This window comes from Hippocampus comes, unplaced genomic scaffold (genome assembly GCF_001891065.2).
Source record: "Hippocampus comes isolate QL1 unplaced genomic scaffold, H_comes_QL1_v1.1 scaffold22, whole genome shotgun sequence".
Classification (NCBI taxonomy): domain Eukaryota; kingdom Metazoa; phylum Chordata; class Actinopteri; order Syngnathiformes; family Syngnathidae; genus Hippocampus; species Hippocampus comes.
Genome location: NW_017806175.1, coordinates 5,643,428 through 5,663,702, shown reverse-complemented (window position 1 = coordinate 5,663,702; position 20,275 = coordinate 5,643,428). Strand labels below are relative to the sequence as shown.

Here is a 20,275-nt window from a genome sequence, read left to right as displayed (position 1 = left end):
CAAAGTGGTGAGTTGTATTTTTAATACAATAGTACTTTCACTTACAAGTTTTACGCGTTATCAGTCATCGCTTGATCGATTTGTTTGCTATATAACGAATTCAACTTGTAATTCAAGGCACTATTTTAATTTGTTCGTCCCTCAAATTGAGCGTCTCCGGTCCGCAACGCAAGAAAAAGAAAAAAAAAACGTTTGGGGGCCCCTCCACTCCACTCCGCAACACACGAATACCAGCTCTGCATGGAGACACCGCACTACTCCACGACGACTCCCCTCACACTTGACTGCATTCAAATATCCAAATATAATATGGAATGGTTGCTAGCATGCGGCTAACACACAAATCCACGTTTTAATTTTTATTGTAGCCAATCACCGGGATTGTAAATACTCAGCGGCTTCCAATGAGGAGGTGAAGCTCGCCGGTGTGAAGGTGGGAGCGAGTCACGAAGGGTCTCTTATAAAGGGCTAGCAGTGTTATTTCACACACACAGTCTGTGATGGCCTGGTGGGGTATTGTGGGGGTTACCCCGCCCAGCCCCCCCACACACACTTCCGGTCACTTCCTGCTTGCTGTACAATGTAGATCAGCGGTAGGCAAAGTAAGGCACTCGGGCCATGTTCTTTTAAACTGGGCTACTGTATTTATTTCTTTTATTTAATCTTGTTAAGAGTCTTGTAATATGTGTAGCATTCATTGAGCCGTTTTCCCATTATCATTGGTTAATGAAATAAATTTTTTAATTTTTTTTTTTAACCTCATCTGCAAATTTACTGGACTATCTTCCGCATTAAATAATTTGCTAATGATTTTTTTAAAAAATAAATGTAAAAAAATGTTTTAATTGGCAAATTCATTCTTCAAGACATAATACAATAAAAAAATTAACCTAATTTACAAATGAACTGGACCATATTTATCATTAAATAATTTGCAAATTATTTTTTGTAAAAAATAAAAAAATGTTGGTTAGTACATAAACCATCTATTTACCAGTATTTTATTCAATAATTAGTTGATTGTGATGATAATGATAATACATTCAAAAATATAACATTTTCAGACAATACAGAAACCAAGATGAAAACATTAACGCTTTGCCATATTTTAGATTTTTTTTTTTTGGAAATCTCGAATGGCCTGTTTACAAAATCAGTCTTAATCCCTCCGTTTGGAAAAATATGGCCCTTGAGTCAAAGGTTTGCCCATCTCTGATGTAGATCCTGTTTGTAGGCCATCAGCAGCAGCAGCATCATCATCATCATCTTCATCATCATCACTTCCTCCTCCTCCTCCTCGTCCTGGGTCAATGTTCTTCCTGCCGTAACCATGTGCAACATATGTACTGTAAGTAAGACAGAGCCTTCTGTTTCTAACCTTGCTGGTGTACGCAGTGTTATGTGTTAAAAAAAAAAAAGTTTGGTATTATTTGCACTTTTTGGGGAGGGTCCCACAAAAACTTATGAAGGGAATTGTTAAATGAAAAAAAAAAACTGTTATGAAGAATTTAAATAAATATGTCCCAACTGACTGGCTGCTTGTTGTTGCTACTTTGAAAATGTTGATACTGTACATGAACGGATAATGAAATAGATTTAAAAATATATTTTTAAAAACTGCACAAATGATGGCTAAATGCCAATTTGTAAACAATACACATAATCATTCCGACACCCGACCACCAAGGAGCGCTGGCACACCACCGGGGAAGAGAAAAGCTCCCCGGGAAGCGTCCGCGAGCACAACGCCAGTCCGTTGCGAGCGTCCAGGACATAGACGGTGCCGTCGGTGGAGGCCACGCCCACCAGCTCCCCTCGCATCCCGCTGTCAAAGGCGCAGGGGCTGGCGAACACTTTGCCCGCCGTCTGGAACGTCCAAAGCAAGGAGCCGTCGGCGGCATTCAAGCAGTACAGGCGGCCGTCGTGAGAGCCGCACAGGAGCCTCGCGAGGTCCGAGGTGGCGCACGGAGACGAGAAGACGGCGCCGTCTGTCCGGAACTGCCAAACCTGTTGGGACAAATACAATTTTCTGCCACGTGGAAACCAGTCTGAATGAAATGATAAACCCACTAAATTTTTAGCCTCGCAGATGCTAATTTTAACAGCATGGCTAATTTCCGCACCAATGTGCCGTCGTGGCTGAAGCAGAGGATATTTCTGTCCACTGAGCCGATAGCCACGCGGCCGCCGTCACCGCCGCACTTTGGTGAGGAGAAGAAGGGGACGTCCCTGCTGTGTGACCACAGGACCTCTCCGCTGTCCTGGTGCCACAAAACAACACAGAGCGTCACATTGGTGGACCGATGCAATTCTAAAAACGAGGTCGTTTGAAAACGTACTGGGTGCAGACACAGCAGCTTGCCACCGAGTGTGGCCACGTACAGTTGGCGGCGGGCGGCGTCAAGGTAGGGCGAGGAGAATATGGCCCCGCCCCCACAGTGACGCCTCCAAACGCAGCGCTGAGCCTGAAATAAAAATGGACGCAGTGGCTCCTTGAATTTTTCCAGTTCTGAGCCATCGCTTGGTTGTTTTTTTTTCCAACTGTGCCCTATTTGTTACCCTTCCTTTGGTCACATGACCCCAACTCACCTGGAGGTCCAAGGCATACACAAAACCATCGTGCGAGCCCACCATCATCCGGCCCGTGAGGGGGTCTGCGGCGGGGCGGCTCTTCACGGCGTCGCCGGTCTCAAAGACCCAGCGCGTCTCGCCAGAGTCGGCGCTCAGCACGTACACGTTGCCGTCGTAGCAACCTGAGGAGCGCCAACGATTCGTCACGGCGAATGTCAAGGAGCGTTGGTGAAAAAGATGAAAACCGACCTACGACCACATAGCGTCCGCATGGGGACACGCCGGCTGACGCCTCCACGCGTCCCCCGAGGACTCGCTCCCACAGCAGATGCCCGCTGTCCAGATCCAGAGCCTGCATCCTGTGCGAGTGCGAGCCGATGAACACCGCGGTTCGGATGCTGTCTTGCCCTTCCCGGACCAGAAGCGTCGGCGAGGCGTCCACGCATCTGCCCGTGTCCGAGGACCAGCGCTCGTTGAGGACCAACACACTTCTGCCCTCGCTCCGCATCTCTGTCATCTCACTCTCTCCTTTGAACACTTTTAAAGGCCAGCTCCTTTCGCCTTCCTCTGAAGTCGCTTCCGCCGCGATGCGTTCTCGTTTTCCCGGCACGACGACGAGGCGCAGGACATCGGCGAAAGTCCCGTCGAGGACCGCCTCCAAAATCCGAGGCGAGCCGACTCCGGTGGCGGCCAGGATGTCCTCGCAGAGTCGAAGCGCCTGCAGGGAGTCCCCGCCACCGAACAGGAATCGGGAGCCGTCATCCAACTTTGCGTTCCCATCGAGACCGAGGGCGTCCTGTTGACAGGTCCGAAGTCATCTGAATGTTTCTCATGTCTATTTGTGGTTTTCAGCAGGAAACCTGTCATACAGTGAAACTCCTCTAAAACGAAACCTACATGGGCGAAAATACCCCCTAGTGTGAAAAAATGTTCGTGCATGAAAGCCATTCCCACTTTTCTGCTCCCCTTACAACGAAAAGTCCCCGTTTCGTGATACGAAATCTTTTTCTCTGCTCTTGCCTCACAACGAGATTCGCTACAACAAAAAATGTACGTTTTTGTTTGTGTTTACGTCTGAGATCAAATTTGCTCCAGTGAAAAGTCCCCTGTTGTGAAAATTTTCTTGCTGCAAACATGATTTTGTTGTAGAGGAGTTTCACTGTACCTGCCATAACGTTTGCAGCATTTCCTTGATTTCGCCGACGTCTTTATGTGGCCGACTGACGTCCGTGCGTTGCCCCTGGTATATTTTCACCAATGCTCGGATGTCCACTTTGCCTGCACACAAGAGGCCATGAACATTCCATCCATCCCTAATCAATCCATTTTTTTTTTTTTGGTCTCTGCTCACCATGAGGCGTCAGAGGTAAGGACGGGACGTGCACCACCGTGTCCGGAATGGCGTAGGAGGGCAACAGCGGAGTCAGCTGCTTCTGGAGGTGCCTGCTGAGCTCGGAAGAGAAGGGTGACCCGGCGTCTTCGGAACCCCCGGATGCGGCGAGGACGACAAAGGCGAGCAGTCGGGAGTCGTCGTGCAGACACACGGCGCAGGACTCCACCTCAGGCAGATTTGACAGCATCTGAAATTAGAGTAATTGATAATCTAATCAAAATGCAGCTCTAGAAAATGAACATTTTCAACACTCAATATCCACTAGAATGAATTAATTTTGTAAAATGCATAGGGGGGAAAAAAATGACCATAAATTATTTTAAAATACGTTTCAATTTAATCATATTTTCACCCTTGAAAATGTGTTAAATCGATTGTTATTATGAAGAAAAACATTATGATCAAAATGTACCAAACAATTAATTGCATTCAATGACGTAAATAAAAAACATTTTGATTCCACTGCAAACTATAATAATATAAACCAATTTCATAAATATTATACAATTAAATAAAAAACATTTTTTATTCAATTAAAAATGTCAAATTATTTTAAGTATAAAATATAATGAATTAACCAAACCAATTTTAATCAAATGAAAAGACACCTTGTCTACCCTAATTACATTAAAATTACTCATAAACATTAAACTCAAATATACAATATATCAATTGCAGATTTATCACGCATTTTAAGAAAAAGAAATTCATTGAATGCAGTTAAATAATTTAGCATTGCAAGGTCAAATCAAATATGCAGTACATCCATTAAAAAACACATATGAAAAAAACACAAAATTAAAAAAACAATAATTATAATTGAAATACATTTTAATGTTAATTATTTCAGTCCAAAATAATTGATAGCATGAGGGGGAAATTTAGGGAGCCAGCTCTTACATGGGATCTCATGACATTTAGCGCTTAGCCACGTTTGGGGAGAATTTAAAAGAAAAAAAAAGTTTACTTGCTGTAGGTGGTCCAGGTTGACGCGTTTGCCGTGGCGCTTGATGCTTCTGTCCTTTCGGCCGAGGTAGTACATCTGCCCACCTCTCACCTCCACCCGGTCACCCGTAGCCCTCATGGTCCCGGGCACCGCCGAGTCCTCGTGATCCAGAAGGCACACCCTCTCATCACCGCCTGCCTCCACCAAACAGCGAGCATTACCACCCACCCGTTTCAGGGGGCTGTCTGAACTTTTCCCCACAGAGCGCCGCGTACACAAACACGGACGTTCATTTAATTGAAGTCTTGACCCCCCTTGATTAGTTTGACCACGCTTTGATGGACATATCTCACCTATGAACACCTCTCCTTCGCCTTCCGTCACCACGCCGCCATCTTGGTCCCTGACTTCCACTCTGGTGCCCGTCAGAGGGCTTCCCAGAGGCACGGCGAAGGAGGCGGAGCCGTCGGGCTGCCGGAAGACCGAGGGCGGGATCTGGTAGCAGGTGGCCCAGCAGGATACCTCGGTGACGCCGTAAACGTTGAACACGGCTGTGGCGTTGTCCTCGTGGCGCCAGGCATTCAGCATGGATACCGACGGGCACGCCTCGCCGCCCAGGGCGAGCACGCGCAACGACGAGCCACGCGACAGCACTTCCTGTCGGAGGAGGCGCGGACCGAAGCGAGACAGCAGCGTGGGGGTGACCTGCGGAAGGGAAACGCATGAGAGTGAAACTCTTTTTCTTCCTCTATCTAAGACAGCAGTCTGAATGGGAATCACAAAAAAATGTGTATGTGTGTTTGGAGGTGAGAAAAACAAGCTGCATTTGAAGGCAACAGTCCGAATGGGAATGACCTGCATGAGCGTCGTTTTGTGACGGCGGAAGAGAAGCTGGCACAGCCGCTTGGGAATTTTCTTGAGCACGGCCGGAACGACGAGGAGCCGCGCCCCGGACGACAAGGCCAGAAAAAGGTCCACCACTGACGGGTCAAAGGTCAGCGGCGACGCCAGGAAGACCACGTCGCCACAACTCACCGAAAACAAATGCCTGACAAAACCAAACCAAAATAAATTAGATCATATATATATATATATATATATATATATATATATATATATAATATAATATAAATACATTGTACTCTTCTTTTACATTTGTATGTTTACATAAATTAAACTGAACATTAATTTTTAAAAACTTGGGTTTTGCCAAAATAAAATTCTGAAACCCGATTAGTCGGGCCCTAACTTTAAAAACATGTTTTTTTCCTGACCTCAAGTGCAGGATGTTGGGAAGTATGCAGTTGTGCGGCACCCGTACAATCTTGGGCAGGCCTGTTGTACCAGATGTGTGCAGCACATACGCCAAACCTTCTACTCGTTCGGGGAAGGATGGCAGCTTTTCAATTTTTTGCACGTCCTGCTTGGCGTCCGTCAGCGGCTCAACCCGAATCAGTGTGAGTTTGAACTTCGGCAACAGCGCACATACTTCCACGCTCATGTGCTGGGTGAGGACCGCCTGGAACCTCTTCACAGGAAAGGAAAAGAAGTCTTGATTATTTTTGGGGGAAAAAAACGAACAAACAAACAAATAAACCATGATGCTGTACAGCTGTATGTTGACCTATGTGTTTAATTTGTTCCGTGACCAAGCTCTTATACAGCAGAACTTTGAATCAATAACAATAGATCAACTAAAAAATTTCAAATGAGAAAAAATGAGTGAACCTGGAGGAGGTCGCTCTTCACAGCACAGAACCTGAGGCGACAATTGATCATGACCCGGGCGGAGACAAGTCCTGGAGCACCTGGATCAAGTGGCACATAGGCAGCGGGTGTCTGCAGGATCCTGCTCTCGAAAAAAAGTAAGAAATGAACATTGCACTCCTTATACACACACATTTGTAATGTGAGAGGGCATGTTTCGTGATCTCACCCAAGGATCCACACTGGTATGAAGAGATCGTCGCTACAGTATAGTCCTATGACTCCGTTATTGTTCCCGCAGTGTTGCTGCAGAAGGCGGCAGAGTTCACTGGAAAGCTCTCCAAGGTCCCTGTAGAGCAGTGAGACCGGACTGCTCGACGAGGACCCGCCGTCAAATGTCACCGCCACCCGCTGGGAGTGAACCGAGGCGGCGGTGGCTACGAGTCCCTGAAGCGTTCCGCTGGACTCCATGCTACCACGCCTCACAAGTTATAACTTATGAAATACATTTTCATATAGTTCAACACCGAACGCGGTTTCGTGAATCAAGATCGTTTTTTTTTTTTTTTGGTCCACCGCCACAGCCATAACATTGTCGCGTGATGATGACGTAACCACGACGCTTAGAAGTTGCTGCGTTCAATTGCTTGTCAATGTCACAGATATAACTCCAATAACTACACTCATAAAACGTCCTTTGAATTTTATTTTTGGAAATTGAAAAAATGATTAATAAACACAAAATCTCGTGGTGAAACATGTGTGTACTGTGATTCAGCTTCTTTTTTTAAGTGTTCTAATTTCCTGGATAGTTTGAACGCACCCAGAGATCCTCTCGTCCAATCACCGTTCGCCCACTGGTAACGGCCAAGTTTTGAACTCGGGGCAGTTTCTGCAGTTTCTTTTCTTCTTTATTTTGTCTTCATCAGTGTTCGGCTCTCTTCCGATTCGTTGTAATGGACGAAAAACTGAAGCATCAACTCGCCATAAACGGCCTGAAATACAAACGATCACTGCGTCGGATTATACAAAAGGTGCGTGTTTGATGATGAGACGTCATATATCGTTTGCTCGAGTTACAAAATTAGCTCATTCGACTTGTCACGTCAAATTCCAAACTTCTTCAATCAATATTTTTATTTCTCCCGCACAAAACAGTACTCCAACCTGCCTTATCAAGACATGGCGATAGAAGTGGACCTCGATAACACCAGTACAGAAGGTAAAATGTTGTTTGTTCTTCATGTTGATATTGTTCATGTCAAGTCTCTTGATGAGCATGCTTTGACTTGGTTTTGTCTTTTTTTTTTTTTTTTTTAGCTCTGATGCTCTACATGACGCTGTCTAAAAAGCAGATAAAGGCAATGGAGTCAGAGGTGCATAAAGTAGAATCATTTTTTCCTGCTAACCCATCAGTTGACCTTAAAAATACTTCTCATTTGAAATTTGGGACATTTGACTTTCGGGTCTATTTTTCTTGATGAACCGAAAATGCACTTTAATCATCCAACACTTTTTACACAGTCTGGTGGTCTTGAGGCAAAATTCACAACACATATTTGATCCATGAATGGACCAATGAATTTCCTGCTTCTTTTAGGATTGGTATTATAACCAGTCCTTCTCATCAAGCTGTTTAATAACTAAAGCTGAATCTCTCCTCAGAGCCTGTTGGATTCAAGGGGGGACCTATTACAGCGTAAGTGTCCAAAAGTGTCCATTCCATATGACGTAACATTTGTAGACGTGGTGTCATCATTAATACCACTGTACTTTTTTTGCCCACCACCACAGTGCACAATTCTTCCAGTACTTCACAGGTACGTCCAATTTCTTCTTGCCATTGACGGTTTTTCACTAGTCTGCTATGGAAAAAGTGGCTTTAGTCAGTTGGACATCATCCGGAAAAAAATGTTTACATGGTGCAAAGCTGTTTTTTGTCTAAATGAATATATATACAGTATTTTTTTTTTTTTTACTATGTTGAAAAGCTGGACCGAACGCAACAAGATGGTGGACATGATGATGCTGTTTCTTGCCAGATGTCCTCAGATGATGATGATGATGATGATGGTAAGAGCAGAAGTTTATACCTGAAAGAAAGTGACTTGATGGGATGGAGCAGGGGTGTCACACTCATTTTGTCGCGGGCCACATTGTAGTTACGGTTTTCCTTGGAGGGCCGTTATGAATTTTGGGAAACCATATAAATGGTTAATCACCTCCACATATTACATACACAGCACACAACAAATTGATGAATGACTAATTCTAAAATCAGGAATCAAGAATAATGACTGACATTGTGGATTGCATATGACAATTTGAAATTTTGGTTCAGACTTTAGCAAGCATCATGGAACTTGACATGCTTGATTTGCTTTCATGGGCCGCATAAAATGATGTGGCGGGCCAGATCTGGCCCCCGGGCCTTGACTTTGACACCCGTGGGATGGAGGATTCAAGGGCACAAGTGTAAAATTGACTTGTTTGATCACAGGTTTCAAAAAAATAGGCCAGTGGTTGACATCTGGCCAAAAATGAGTTTGACACCCTTGCTTTAAAGGCTTGTACAATGCAAGAAATATTTCCGACTGGAAATTCTGAAACATCCCATTAATCACCTAGGAAATACTTTTAAAAAACCTTCAGTATGTCTCCTTTTAAAGTCTGGTCTTTTTCCTCTTTTTTTTTTTTTTTTTTGACCCCACTGCAGGAGTGTCAAACGTGCATTCCCACCAGAGCTCGCTCAACGGCAGACAAAGCGACTTCCCAGAGACTGATGTCCTCCCTGAGGACCAGGACGAGGAGCTGGAGTTGAGCCTGAGAAGTCAAGGCAGCACTTTGTCCGAGCTCTACCCCAGCATGATCGATCGAATTGGACGGGCGCAGCACCGCTGGCACATTTCCAAGACGGCCAACGGTGTGCTCCGGAAGTACTGCAAGTGGCGACGACAGTCCGGCAGAGGCAGCCACGTCAACAGCGTCGTCACGAGCAACAGACAAACATCGCGGAAGAAAAAGACAACGAATCCAGGATCTGCTTTTACCAGCCAACAATACTCCCCTTCGAGGGAGCAAAGCGTTCTGGCCATGGACCTGTCCGCTTCCCCGGAATCTCCTAAATTGAAATGGATTGAACTGAACGAGACCTTCACTGTGGGAGAACAACCATCAACCCCCAGAAGGTTTTCTGTCTCCGCTACCGGACGGACGCCATCTGTGTGCGTTCTCAGTCCTTCCCTATTTCCTCAGTCCTCGTCTGAGGCATCCTTGGACATGTTGCTAAGATCCAGAAGGCTGATGGGAGAGCAGCCGTCCTCGTGCTTCCTCAGTCCTTCGCAGTCTTCTGGTGCCTCTTCGGGAGTGTCTTTGGACCCGCCCTTAGGCTCCAGGAAGCTTTTTTTCCCTGTTGCGAGAGATCAGCGGTCTTCAGGCACGCCTAGTCCTCCACGGTCTTCCGATCACTCCACGGGAAAGTCCTTTGACCTTTCCTTAGATTCCGAGAGGCTCTCTTGCGCTGCTGCTAAAGAGCAGCCATCCTTGTGGCTCTTCAGTCCTTCACGGTCGTCTGATCCCACCTTGGACCAGTCCCTGAGGTCCAAAAGGCTTTGTAGTGCTGCTACCGGAGAGGTGCCGTCTTCGTTGGTCCTCAGTCCTTCAAAGTCTTCCAGTCCTTCCCCAGACCAGTCCCTGCTGAGATCGAAAAGGATTTTTACCGCTGCTGCCGTAGAGCAGCCAGTGTCGTGGGTTCTCAGTCCTTCACGGTCTTCTGGTCCCAACTCGGACCAATCCCTGAGGTCCAAAAGGCTTTGTAGTGCTGCTACCGGAGAGGTGCCGTCTTCGTTGGTCCTCAGTCCTTCAAAGTCTTCCAGTCCCTCTTCAGGCCAGACCCTCAGAGCTAAAAGGCTTTTTAACGCCGCTACCAGAGAGCAGCCATCCTCGTGGGTTCTCAGTCCTTCGCGGCCTCCTGGTCGTCCCACCTCAGACCTGTCCCTGAGGTCTAAAAGGTTCGCCCTTGCTTCTGCCCAAGAACAGCATCAAACATCATCGTGGGTCCTCAGTCCATCGCGGTCTGTCGGTCTTTCCTCGGACCTTTCACTGCGATCTAAAAGGCTCGCAACGTCCGCTGCCGATGAGCAGCAGCAGCTGTCCTCGGAGGTCCCAAGTTCATTACAGTCGTCCGGTCCCTCTTCTGACTTGTCTCATAGTTCCAAAAGTCTTTTCTTCTCTGCAGGCGTTGCTTCCGAAAGCACCGAATTTAAAGAGCGACCTGACATTTATGGTTCTCCTGTCAGGCAGAGTCCCTTAAAAGCGGGGATGGTGAACTGGGAAGGCCTTCGAAGATCTGATCGGTCCTTCTCCAGAAGCCCCAACTCTGCTCATGTCCTCGGTTACTCCAGGCCCTCCGCTTCCCCACTACGAAAGCTACTTAGGGACCCAAAGTCCCGCTCGGGCTCCCCTCCACGGGCCCGCAATAACCTTTGCCGGCATTTCTCCTTTGACTTCTCCTCGACAACGGAATGCACCACATACTCCAAAAAAGACCTGGAGGACAATTACGAAAAGCACTACCACAAGTTCATGTGTCAGAGCAAACCCTCCAACGGGCTCCCCGGCCGAATGTGCGTTGGCTGCGACAAGGCCTGCCGTGATCATTCGTCCCAAACACTGGTGGCGCTGGCTTTGTCACCGCACCGCTTCGAGCTGAGGAAGCGTCACCGGGAGTTGGACCGGGAGAACTTGTCCCACTCCAAGCGCTGGAGCCCCTACTCTCCGGGGTCTAATCGGCACACAAACAAGATGCTGAGACGCCGCCTCTGTCTGCCTGACGCCGAGGTTTCCCGGCGCGATGACTTCAAGCAAAGTGAGTTTCGAGGTTACAGCGGTCGGCCACTGCTGCAGGACTCCATTCGAGGCCGTGGTTTGCCGGAGGAATGCTTTCTTGGTAAATATCCTTGAAACAAAAATGCGGTCGGACGGCTGGGTTCAGTTTTTCATGTTTTCGTCACTGATTGGTTCTTGTCTTTATTGCTATTCAACAGGAAGTCCAGGAGAGGAAAATGAAGTCACAAGTTACTAAGGTAACTGAACTGTGTGTTTAAAGGGGAGGGTGGCGATACTGGCTTGAGTGTAAATGTCTTAAATGTCCAGTTCGGCCTTCGACAAAGCAGTTTTTGCGTTTTTGGGGTACCCCTGCAGCAAACTTTTGCTCCTCCTCCCTGACATGAACAGAAAACGAAGACTGTCTCCTGCGAGGACTCTTATCAGAATAGAAGCTGTGGTTACCCGCCGTCTGTTTAAAGGTGTTTTAATTCGAGTTGCATTTAACATAAAAATATTCTGTATGTCTATTGCCTGTATTTTCACATGTTTGTCAAGTTAGTTCCAATAAAAATGACTAAAAAAGGCTACTTTTGGAGCTTCCTGGTGAATTCAGTCAATGTTTATTTTGAAGCGTCAGAAAACTGCATGTTAACACCGCGTATTCAGGACCACCACGACACTGTACACAGTCGCTCGCTTTTAGTACAAAACTCAAGTGTTCTTATAAAAAAAAAAAAAGCTAAATCTTTGGTCGGTGGTTTGTGCGTATGTATATATATTTTTTAATGGAACAAATATGGTCATATAAAATTGGGCGAACTAAAGTGTTCTAATTGTATATTTACATAACAACAGACTCATCAACTACGAGAGTTCAGCCGAGTCACTCCGCTGCTGTAAAATGTAAAGTTTTGACTGTTAGATGTAACATGGCTCGCCAGTTCACCACTCCAGTTCCACTGGGTACTTTCCAGTCAGACATGCGGTGCAGTGGCCCACGCTGCCGCCTGCCTTGTAAGTGGAGTCGATCATTTTGTCGCCCTGCATGGAGGCGATCCCTTTTTGGACCGCCGTCACCAGTCCTTCTACCGTCAGGTACTGCACGCTGTCGGCACCTTGAACGCAACACATTCAACGCGCAATATGGTCATCGGATGTCAAACGCTAAGTGGGCTGAGCGGCGCTTACCGATGTATCCGGCGATGTCCTGGAACTCCGGCTTGTTGGCGATGAGTTCCTCTTTCGTGGGAATGTTGATGCCCATGTAACATGGGAACTTGATGGGAGGAGAAGCCACTCTGATGTGGACCTGTCACAGAGGAGTGCGGCTCAATGCACCGGGATCGCAGCTAAAATTTAACGGACTAATGGGGGCGAAGGGTCCGATTGACAATTTACATCGGGTTTCCCCGCCCCGCCCCCATTGCCTAAAATCATCCAATGGAATGAGGCCTGCTGTAGTCTCCTGTAAGTTATTTATCTATGACAAGAACAGCATAGGACGTAAACACGTGACCAGTCGTCGCTCTGTTGATGGCACAACAGCGCTTTTTGCAGGTGTTGTGGCCAATTCTGGAATTACCAAAGATACTGTACGAAGGGCGGGTTTGAGTAGACTTTCTGTTCATTGAATCTGGGGTACGTTAAAACGAGTTTCCACTGCATATATGTGGGTATTGCTGTTGTCTGTATACATGTGTTGCGACACCTATTGTATCCAAATTTCCATTGCTGACACTGCCATTGTTGAAGCGATGCATTTGTGTGGTGTTAAACTAGTGGAAATTCACCCAAACGCAAAATTGTGTGGTTGATTTAAATACACAATGTGTATTTATTTTTGTTTTATGTTTAGTTTGACAGTAAACTAATAATCTCACAATGTGCCAAACTGCTGCTTGTTTAAAGGTCAGTTGAGTTTGCTGCCACTGCCTAGCACTCGTGTCTTTAATTTTTGCTTGCAGGTTAGAGCAGAAATACAACAAAAAAATCTGCAGAACTATTTTGCATATCGAAAAGTCATAAGTTGGGTCACTCATAAGTCAGGGTTGACAACCGAGATAGAATTTTATGGTCATTGGGTAGTAATGAGGAACGAAGAGTCGAACAAACCTCTGTGGCGCCCGCCTCCTTCAGTAGTTTAATGATGGGCGAGATGGTGTTGCCCCTGACGATGGAGTCGTCAACCAACACGACCCGCTTGCCCGCAAAGTTGTCCGTCAGGGCGCCAAACTTTTTGGCAACGCCCAGCTGCCTCAGGCGGGTGTTGGGCTGGATGAAGGTTCTCCCCACGTAGCGGTTCTTGCACAAAACTTCGATGTAAGGGAGGCCAGACTGAGGTGGGGGGGAAAGCTGAGTTTAGAATTGAGGAGAGGACAATCTGGGGGTTTGCTTGGAGATTTGGATTCTGGCGGACCTGCTGGGCGTAACCCAGCGCAGCGGGCGTAGCCGACTCCGGTACGGTGCTGACCACGTCTGCGTCCGTCGGCGCCTCGATGGCCAGTTGTCGGCCGCAACGCTGTCTGACGGTATAGACCATCTGCCCTGTTGCATAAACAGTGTCTGCTTACATGCCATCCCACCGGGAACTGACGGACATTTTAGGACATGTATGCTTTAATACGAGCTAACATTCATGCGGGGTGGGGTGAATCCAAACAGAGAGCGCCATTGACATCAATGGCCGTCAAATTTTTTTTTGTGGCCATGGGCAGAGAAAAGTTTGGTTGGTTTTGTTTACATAGTCATAAAAACACAATAGACCTTGAAAGATCATTCCGAATGCTTTAAATTGGCTGCCACTCAAGAGGTTCTCTTTTTTTTTTTAAATGGCAGCCACTGAAGGAGTTCATCTATCACTGCCCAGTGGCCCACCGATGCTTTTTATTAGCCTGCCCGATGTTTAATGCGTTTCCATTGGCCAAAAGCGGCCACAGTCACGTAAAAAGGTACAAAAGCAGCGCAGTGTACGCACTAACCTTCAAAAATCGAGTCAGGTCTGGCAAAGTAAACATATTCAAATATGCAGAAGGCGGGGAGGTCCCCCTCGCGACGTGGCACCACACTCAAAGACTTCACACCGTGTCGGGATATCTGGACAATCTCCCCCGGGAGGACCTCCCTGTAATACCTGAGGGTCGTGTGAGAGAGAGCGAGAGACGGGGGATCACGGTCGGTCGGAAGAGGGAATACGTTCAACATTTCAATCGGTGTCGACGAAAGACGTACTTGGCGCCGATGGACTGGAAGCTGCAGGACTCCGAGGACACGACCCAGCCCTCGGTGTCCGAGTCCCCGCCACCTGAGAGCCAAGAGAGCCAATCAAGAGCATGATGAAAAGACAACGAATGGAGAACTAGAAAAGTCCATTGGGGAGATCTCGCTCATCCGGGTCATGGCATCAACTGAAAAGTTCTCAACTAAATTGAGCCCGTCCTTTCATCTTTCACGTTTTCAGGCACAGCGGTCACTCCAGTGGACAGCTTATCATGTGATCCGGTTACAGTTTATCATTATTGGTACATGAAAGGGTTAATGCAGGCAATATTATACTAACAGTAACGACTGAATATTCTCAGTGTCATTTTGTAACGGAAGCCAGAACAATCGAGACACGGCAATGGAGCAGCATAACCTAATTTAAACCAGGGGTGTCAAACTCATTTTTGTCACGGGCCACATAATAATTACCGTTTTCCTTGGAGGGCCGTTATGACTGACACTACAGAAAGAAGTCAAGAATAATATTTTGTTCAATAATTGTTTAAGTAACTGTAATGAGTGGTTTGGAAACAAAAAAATACAATATGTCACTGATTTGTTACATATGAAAATTTGAAATGTTGGCACAGATTTTATCTTTGATTTGCTTTCGCGGGCCACTTAAAATGATGTGATGGACCACATCTGGCCCCCGGGCCTTGAGTTTGACACCTGAGCTCTAAACTAATTGCCAGGCAATTGCAGTCAGTATTTTTTTTTCTTCTTTGAGATTGTCTTCTTTTTAACAAAGTGCAACATCGATAGGTTGTCTTCTTCGAAAAGTGAAACGTCGATCATTTGTCCCTTTAAGATTCAACATCGATAGATTGTCTTTTTTTTTAAGAAACAAATGTGACAATTTGCATTATTATTAATATATTTTTTTTTAAACAACATTTGCTCTCGCTTCAACTTGACTACCTGATTTGTGAAGTTTGGAGACGGGAACGACGCGCCCGATGCACAGGGGTCTGTTCCCGTAAGGGTCCCGCACGGCGTAAATGACGTCTTTGAACATCACCAACAGCGAGTACGACGTCGGCGTCTCCGTCATCAGATTCGTAATCCTACAAAGCGATTGGAAGACTTCAATTTCATCGCCAGGGGGGCGCGGGGGCGAATTTCAGCGCGTCGTCAGATGAGGACACAAACCTGGCGACCCAGTTGGGCGCGTCCAGCTCCTCCGTGGGCGGCGTAAAGGCCAGCAGCTGGGTGATGAGCTCGCTGTCCGAGCTGGTGGAGAGGCCGACGCCGTGACGCATCACCTGCGCGCGGGCACAAACAACTCAGTACAGAGCAAGCCCCGCCCCCTCGCATTCAATTCCGAAGCGCCCTCTCCAACCTTTTTCCGAAGGGCGTGCGCGTTGACCAGCTCCCCGTTGTGCGCCACCGCTATCTGGCCGTGCAGCGTGTCCACCACAAAGGGCTGGCAGTTCTGCAGCTCCGACATGCCGGTGGTGGAATAGCGCGTGTGACAGATGCCCAGGTTGCCGTAGCGCAGCTTGAGGAGCGCCTCGGCGGAGAAAGCAGTGCTGACCAAGCCCATGCCCTGAAAAAGAAATTGCGCGCAAGCCGTCATAGGAGAGCGATTGAATCGCTGGACCCGGGGGACTTGGATGTTAAAATCTGTTGAGATGATTTGTCTTCACCTTGAGGGTCGTGTATGTTGGTGGACTGGCGCCATCACTTGTAACAACCCCTGCACTTTCCTGACCCCTGAGGAGGCACAATCACAGGGGTCAACGAAAATGGAAAATGAAACTTGTGAAGGTACTTGTATCGAGTAACTTGATACCGAGACTAAAAAAACGATACCGCCGTCTACGTTTCGCTTGTAACTGTAATCAAGGCCCTTCTTCTCTTTGCAGGATTCAACATGCATCCAAGTGCGTCATATCTGCAAGGCCTGCAGGCAAACCAGACAGGTTTTGTCGAGCGGGAAGGAAAATCTCAAAAGGGGTCAGGGCGGGAGGAGCTGTTGCCTTGTTGCGGTCGCAGTCTATTTACCAAGCTGCTTCTCAGATTACACTCGGCCCCTCCCGCTCGGTACGTAGCTTAAGCCAGTGGTGAGGCTGCTTTCCTGTGAGGGGGGCGTTGCTTTCGGGTTTAAGCGCCTGGTTGCCTAGGGAACTGAGCAGCAGAGCCAGACGAATTGAGGGTGGGGGGTGGGGAAAGCGTTTCCACGTCAGCTCGAAACAGGCACTAGAAGGGAGGGGGGGGGTGAGCTGGCTCTGGCGTGGGGGAGGGACAAGGCGGCGGCGGCTCAGCACGAGGCTCAGAGCAGAGTCACATTTGAGGAAAGCCTCAGCCAGAAGCGACAATGGAGGAGGTAGGGGCGCATCAGAGAGACGGCTACACCTCCTCAGCACCCGAAGGTAAAACTTCAGAGCGGGAGGGGTGGGCAATTCGTTTTCCAAATGGGCCAAGGGACAAACTGGAATGCTCGCTGAGGGCCACACCAACATGCTAAGCTCAGTTATTGCTCCCAAAAATGATGTCAGGTATATTTAAAGCATGACACTGTATTTGTTTGAATAAACTGCTGTCTGTTGTTACAATTAGGGGGAAAAAAAAACTGTACATCAACACATATATTAAAGTCCCTGCAAGTGAAAATAGTAAATTTGATTTGATAAAAAAAATAAATAAATAATGCAAAAATCAGCAAGTATGAAAAATGAGACTTTAAAATTCAAGCCATTGTTTACACTCTCAAAATCAGTGGGCGTGTCCGCTCAGTGCGCCGAAGCCACACCCCGCTCAGCTGTCAACTGTCAATCAAATCCCACGACGCCTACGGATAATTCGCATGGCTACACAGTCGCATGTCGCAAATACCATGTCGCCAATCACTGGAATACATCACATCGAGTCGCAACGGGGCTCCCGAGCACACGACGCAAGGCGCTAGCCACCAGCTAGCTAATCAGCGCCACCCTCGGTCGGCGTATACGCGAACGGGCTCGTCCGTGGAGTCACATCCTTGCTTGCTGTTGCGTCAGTACCCGAGTCCACGAATGCCGCACTACACTGTGTGCTGTGGGGTGCCATTTTAGCCACGCCCCAAAAACAAATAGGAAAACAAAAAAAACACAAAAATGAGAACAACTGGAATGGTGGACGGCTGACACTACTGAATATTTTTAGGTCGTGATCATTATCGCGATTAGGAAAAAAAAAAAGAAAAAAATTTTTTTTTTTAAATTGTGCAACTAAAATACATTACGGGACACAGAAAGCCATCTCTGATTTAAAACTTGCTGTTGATGGAAATCAGAGAATAGTAATTACAGTTGAGAGGGTGAACTCCTTAGATTTGTACACAAGTTACAAAAATACAAAAGTCAAACAATGGTTCTAAAATGAGAACTTGATTAGTACAGTATAGTTAGTTGTCGATGAGTTTGATTTACCGATTGGCTGTTGATGAAAAGATTACTTTTGTCACCTTTATATGGTGAAAAACAGGTTAGATGTGCAATGCAAAAATAAAAAAACAAAAACAAACAAAAAAAAAACTGTTTTAGAGTGTACCCAACTCAGCCTTCCTACATTGTGCATTTTTTAAAAAAATATTTAGCTCCTTATATATGGCAGAGGTCATGCCCTTCCATATGTTGAAAAACAGAGGTCCAGGTTCAAGGGGGCCTACTTGGGGTGGAGGAAGGCCGCCACTGGACCGACGACGAGGTCCGAGCGCTGCTGTGCGTCTGGGCCGACCGGCGCGTCCGCGAGAGCCTCAAGAGCACGCTACACAACAAGTACATCTTCCAAGAGATCTCCAGCCAGATGCAACGCACCTTCGGCGTGGTGCGCAACTGGAAACAGTGCCGCACCAAATACAAGAACCTCAAGTACGACTACAAGATGGCCAAGAGCACCCACGCGGCCCGCGCCGGCCGCAGCGGCAGCCCGGGCAAGTACATGAAGTTTTTCCACGAGGTGGAGGCCATTCTGCTCGACGCCGGGCCGGAGGAGGTCTCTCTGGGGATGAAGAGCAGGTTGTACGATGGGGAGAAAACGCCAGCAGCTCGCGAAAGTGAGGTCATCGTCAAGATTGATGATTGTATGTACGCCTTTGATCTTTATGTCTGACGTGACTTGAGCGAGCAAACGAGACAGTGATGGTTTTAAGGGCGCGAATTACAGCGAAAGTGAGGTCATCGTCAAGATTGATGATTGTACGTACGCCTTGATCTTTATGTCTGACGTGACTTGAGCGAGCAACCGAGACAGTTTTAAGGGCGCGAATTACGATTGCGATGACAAACACGACGGCATCTGTTCTTGCCTTGGCGGCGTCCGAAGACCGCAAGAGAGGCCGCGCGGAAGCTCACGTTTGGGGCGTGCTCATTTTGGAATTCTCGTGCCGCGCTCATGTGAGCATTGGCGCGATGCCGTTTCGAATGAGTTCACAAGTTTGACGAGCGACCAAAAGCTTATCGTGAGCAAGGACAGCTGACAGACTAAGAAAAAAAAAAAGCGAGTGCTAACTGTGAAGTGCACATTAGCATTTTTTTTTTTTTTTTGTAATTTTACACATGAAAACATAACATTAGACTAATAGCACGCCCCCAAAATGAATACATAAAAATAGGCGCAAATTAGGTCGATTCCGGACGATTTTTCTCCGTTCCTAAAATTAAATACGAATGAAGAAAGTATTGTAAAAGTGTCAAATATTCCGTCTGTAATTCATATCGTTATTAAAAGTGTTAAGGGACCCAAAAATAAATAAATAAAAAGTTATTTTACTCAATGTGTTTTTTTTTTTTAATTAATTGGATGGTTATCAGAATTTTATTTTGCCAAGTATCGGAAATAATATTGGACAAAAAAAAAAAAAAGTCAAATATTCATTGTATTTTCACCCACTGAGGCAGCACTTCAATACGAAGCCAAAGATTTACACTTGTCAATTAGTAATGCGCATTAATCGTATTTTCATTTGTAGATGCAGCACTTCATCAACTGGGCACCAAAGTGCACTTTGTTTAGTTCAACATGTGGAGGCAAAACTCCCATCATCAAGCCACTCAACTCCATTTGTCAATTACCGTCGCACATCTGTGCATGCGGCGCACGCAGCGGGCACACAAAACACAAACCCGCTAAATTTTTGTCTTGACACGTCTGGCCGTCACTAGAAAATGGCGGCTTTTCGCTCAGCCTAGCTACCAAGTCACAGACAGAGAAACTCGGCTTGTATGCTGTAAATTCGCCACATTTTGACCTCACAATTCATGAAAATTCCAAAACAGAAGTTTCTTGACCATCCGTGTCCCGTCCGTAATCTCGAATCGTGTGCGGGAATTCGTTAAGCCTTGTAATGATTCAATGTAACTTGAAAAATTAGCACGTACGATTAAATGTCGTTTCCTGTGCCGTCAGATGACAACAGCGACCATTACGACGCGGACAGCGACATGGATTCCAAATGGAGAGGACGAGGTAAAAACGGCCGACGATCGATGCCAATCGGGGTTCCCTTTCGTTAATTCCCTTCCGGGTGTCGATTCAAACAGCGGCCGAGCCGTCGGACGCCGACCAGCTACACGTGGTCACCGCGT

At 46.9% G+C, this 20,275-nt stretch overlaps 4 protein-coding genes across 9 annotated transcripts in view; 2 read left to right on the top strand and 2 right to left on the bottom strand.

Annotated features, from left to right (window-relative positions):
- Positions 1-1,376: 1,376 nt before the first annotated feature.
- On the bottom strand, positions 1,377-7,235 carry aasdh (aminoadipate-semialdehyde dehydrogenase). Of its 2 annotated transcripts, XM_019897303.1 has the most exons (13): positions 6,847-7,234; positions 6,639-6,759; positions 6,185-6,438; positions 5,766-5,958; positions 5,264-5,615; positions 4,932-5,104; positions 3,923-4,151; positions 3,737-3,849; positions 2,821-3,367; positions 2,590-2,753; positions 2,340-2,465; positions 2,124-2,261; positions 1,377-2,007 (listed from the first exon to the last, which is right to left on the bottom strand). In XM_019897303.1, exons 1-13 carry the CDS (start codon positions 7,086-7,088, stop codon positions 1,633-1,635), a joined length of 3,027 nt encoding a protein of 1,008 aa, XP_019752862.1. In that variant the 5' UTR covers positions 7,089-7,234; the 3' UTR covers positions 1,377-1,632. The 2 variants fall into 2 exon arrangements, with proteins under 2 accessions (XP_019752862.1, XP_019752861.1); XM_019897302.1 differs by having other exon boundaries at positions 2,124-2,465; positions 6,847-7,235.
- Positions 7,236-7,447: 212 nt separating this feature from the next.
- LOC109532209 (serine/arginine repetitive matrix protein 2) lies at positions 7,448-12,169 on the top strand. Of its 3 annotated transcripts, none has more exons than XM_019896927.1 (8): positions 7,448-7,651; positions 7,776-7,839; positions 7,938-7,993; positions 8,283-8,316; positions 8,412-8,437; positions 8,609-8,681; positions 9,334-11,565; positions 11,663-12,169. In XM_019896927.1, the coding sequence occupies exons 1-8, from the start codon at positions 7,574-7,576 to the stop codon at positions 11,698-11,700; spliced, it is 2,601 nt and encodes an 866-aa protein (XP_019752486.1). In that variant the 5' UTR covers positions 7,448-7,573; the 3' UTR covers positions 11,701-12,169. The 3 variants fall into 3 exon arrangements, with proteins under 3 accessions (XP_019752486.1, XP_019752485.1, XP_019752484.1); XM_019896926.1 differs by having other exon boundaries at positions 8,609-8,684; XM_019896925.1 differs by having other exon boundaries at positions 8,609-8,690.
- The window catches only part of ppat (phosphoribosyl pyrophosphate amidotransferase), a 13,445-nt gene continuing 5,218 nt past the window's right edge, over positions 12,049-20,275 (bottom strand). For both annotated transcript variants that reach the window (XM_019896929.1, XM_019896930.1), the window contains 10 exons: positions 16,355-16,421; positions 16,048-16,254; positions 15,858-15,970; positions 15,627-15,772; positions 14,673-14,745; positions 14,423-14,574; positions 13,861-13,988; positions 13,557-13,778; positions 12,633-12,753; positions 12,049-12,559 (listed from right to left, as the gene is read on the bottom strand). In XM_019896929.1, coding sequence (XP_019752488.1) covers positions 12,387-12,559; positions 12,633-12,753; positions 13,557-13,778; positions 13,861-13,988; positions 14,423-14,574; positions 14,673-14,745; positions 15,627-15,772; positions 15,858-15,970; positions 16,048-16,254; positions 16,355-16,421 — 1,402 coding nt within the window. In that variant the 3' untranslated portion in view covers positions 12,049-12,386. The remainder of the gene's footprint in view (positions 12,560-12,632; positions 12,754-13,556; positions 13,779-13,860; positions 13,989-14,422; positions 14,575-14,672; positions 14,746-15,626; positions 15,773-15,857; positions 15,971-16,047; positions 16,255-16,354; positions 16,422-20,275) is intronic.
- Positions 17,006-20,222, top strand: LOC109532212 (uncharacterized). 2 transcript variants are annotated; one of them, XM_019896933.1, is made up of 3 exons: positions 17,006-17,080; positions 18,334-18,744; positions 20,097-20,222. In XM_019896933.1, the coding sequence occupies exons 1-3, from the start codon at positions 17,026-17,028 to the stop codon at positions 20,201-20,203; spliced, it is 573 nt and encodes a 190-aa protein (XP_019752492.1). In that variant the 5' UTR covers positions 17,006-17,025; the 3' UTR covers positions 20,204-20,222. The 2 variants fall into 2 exon arrangements, with proteins under 2 accessions (XP_019752492.1, XP_019752491.1); XM_019896932.1 differs by having other exon boundaries at positions 18,334-18,771.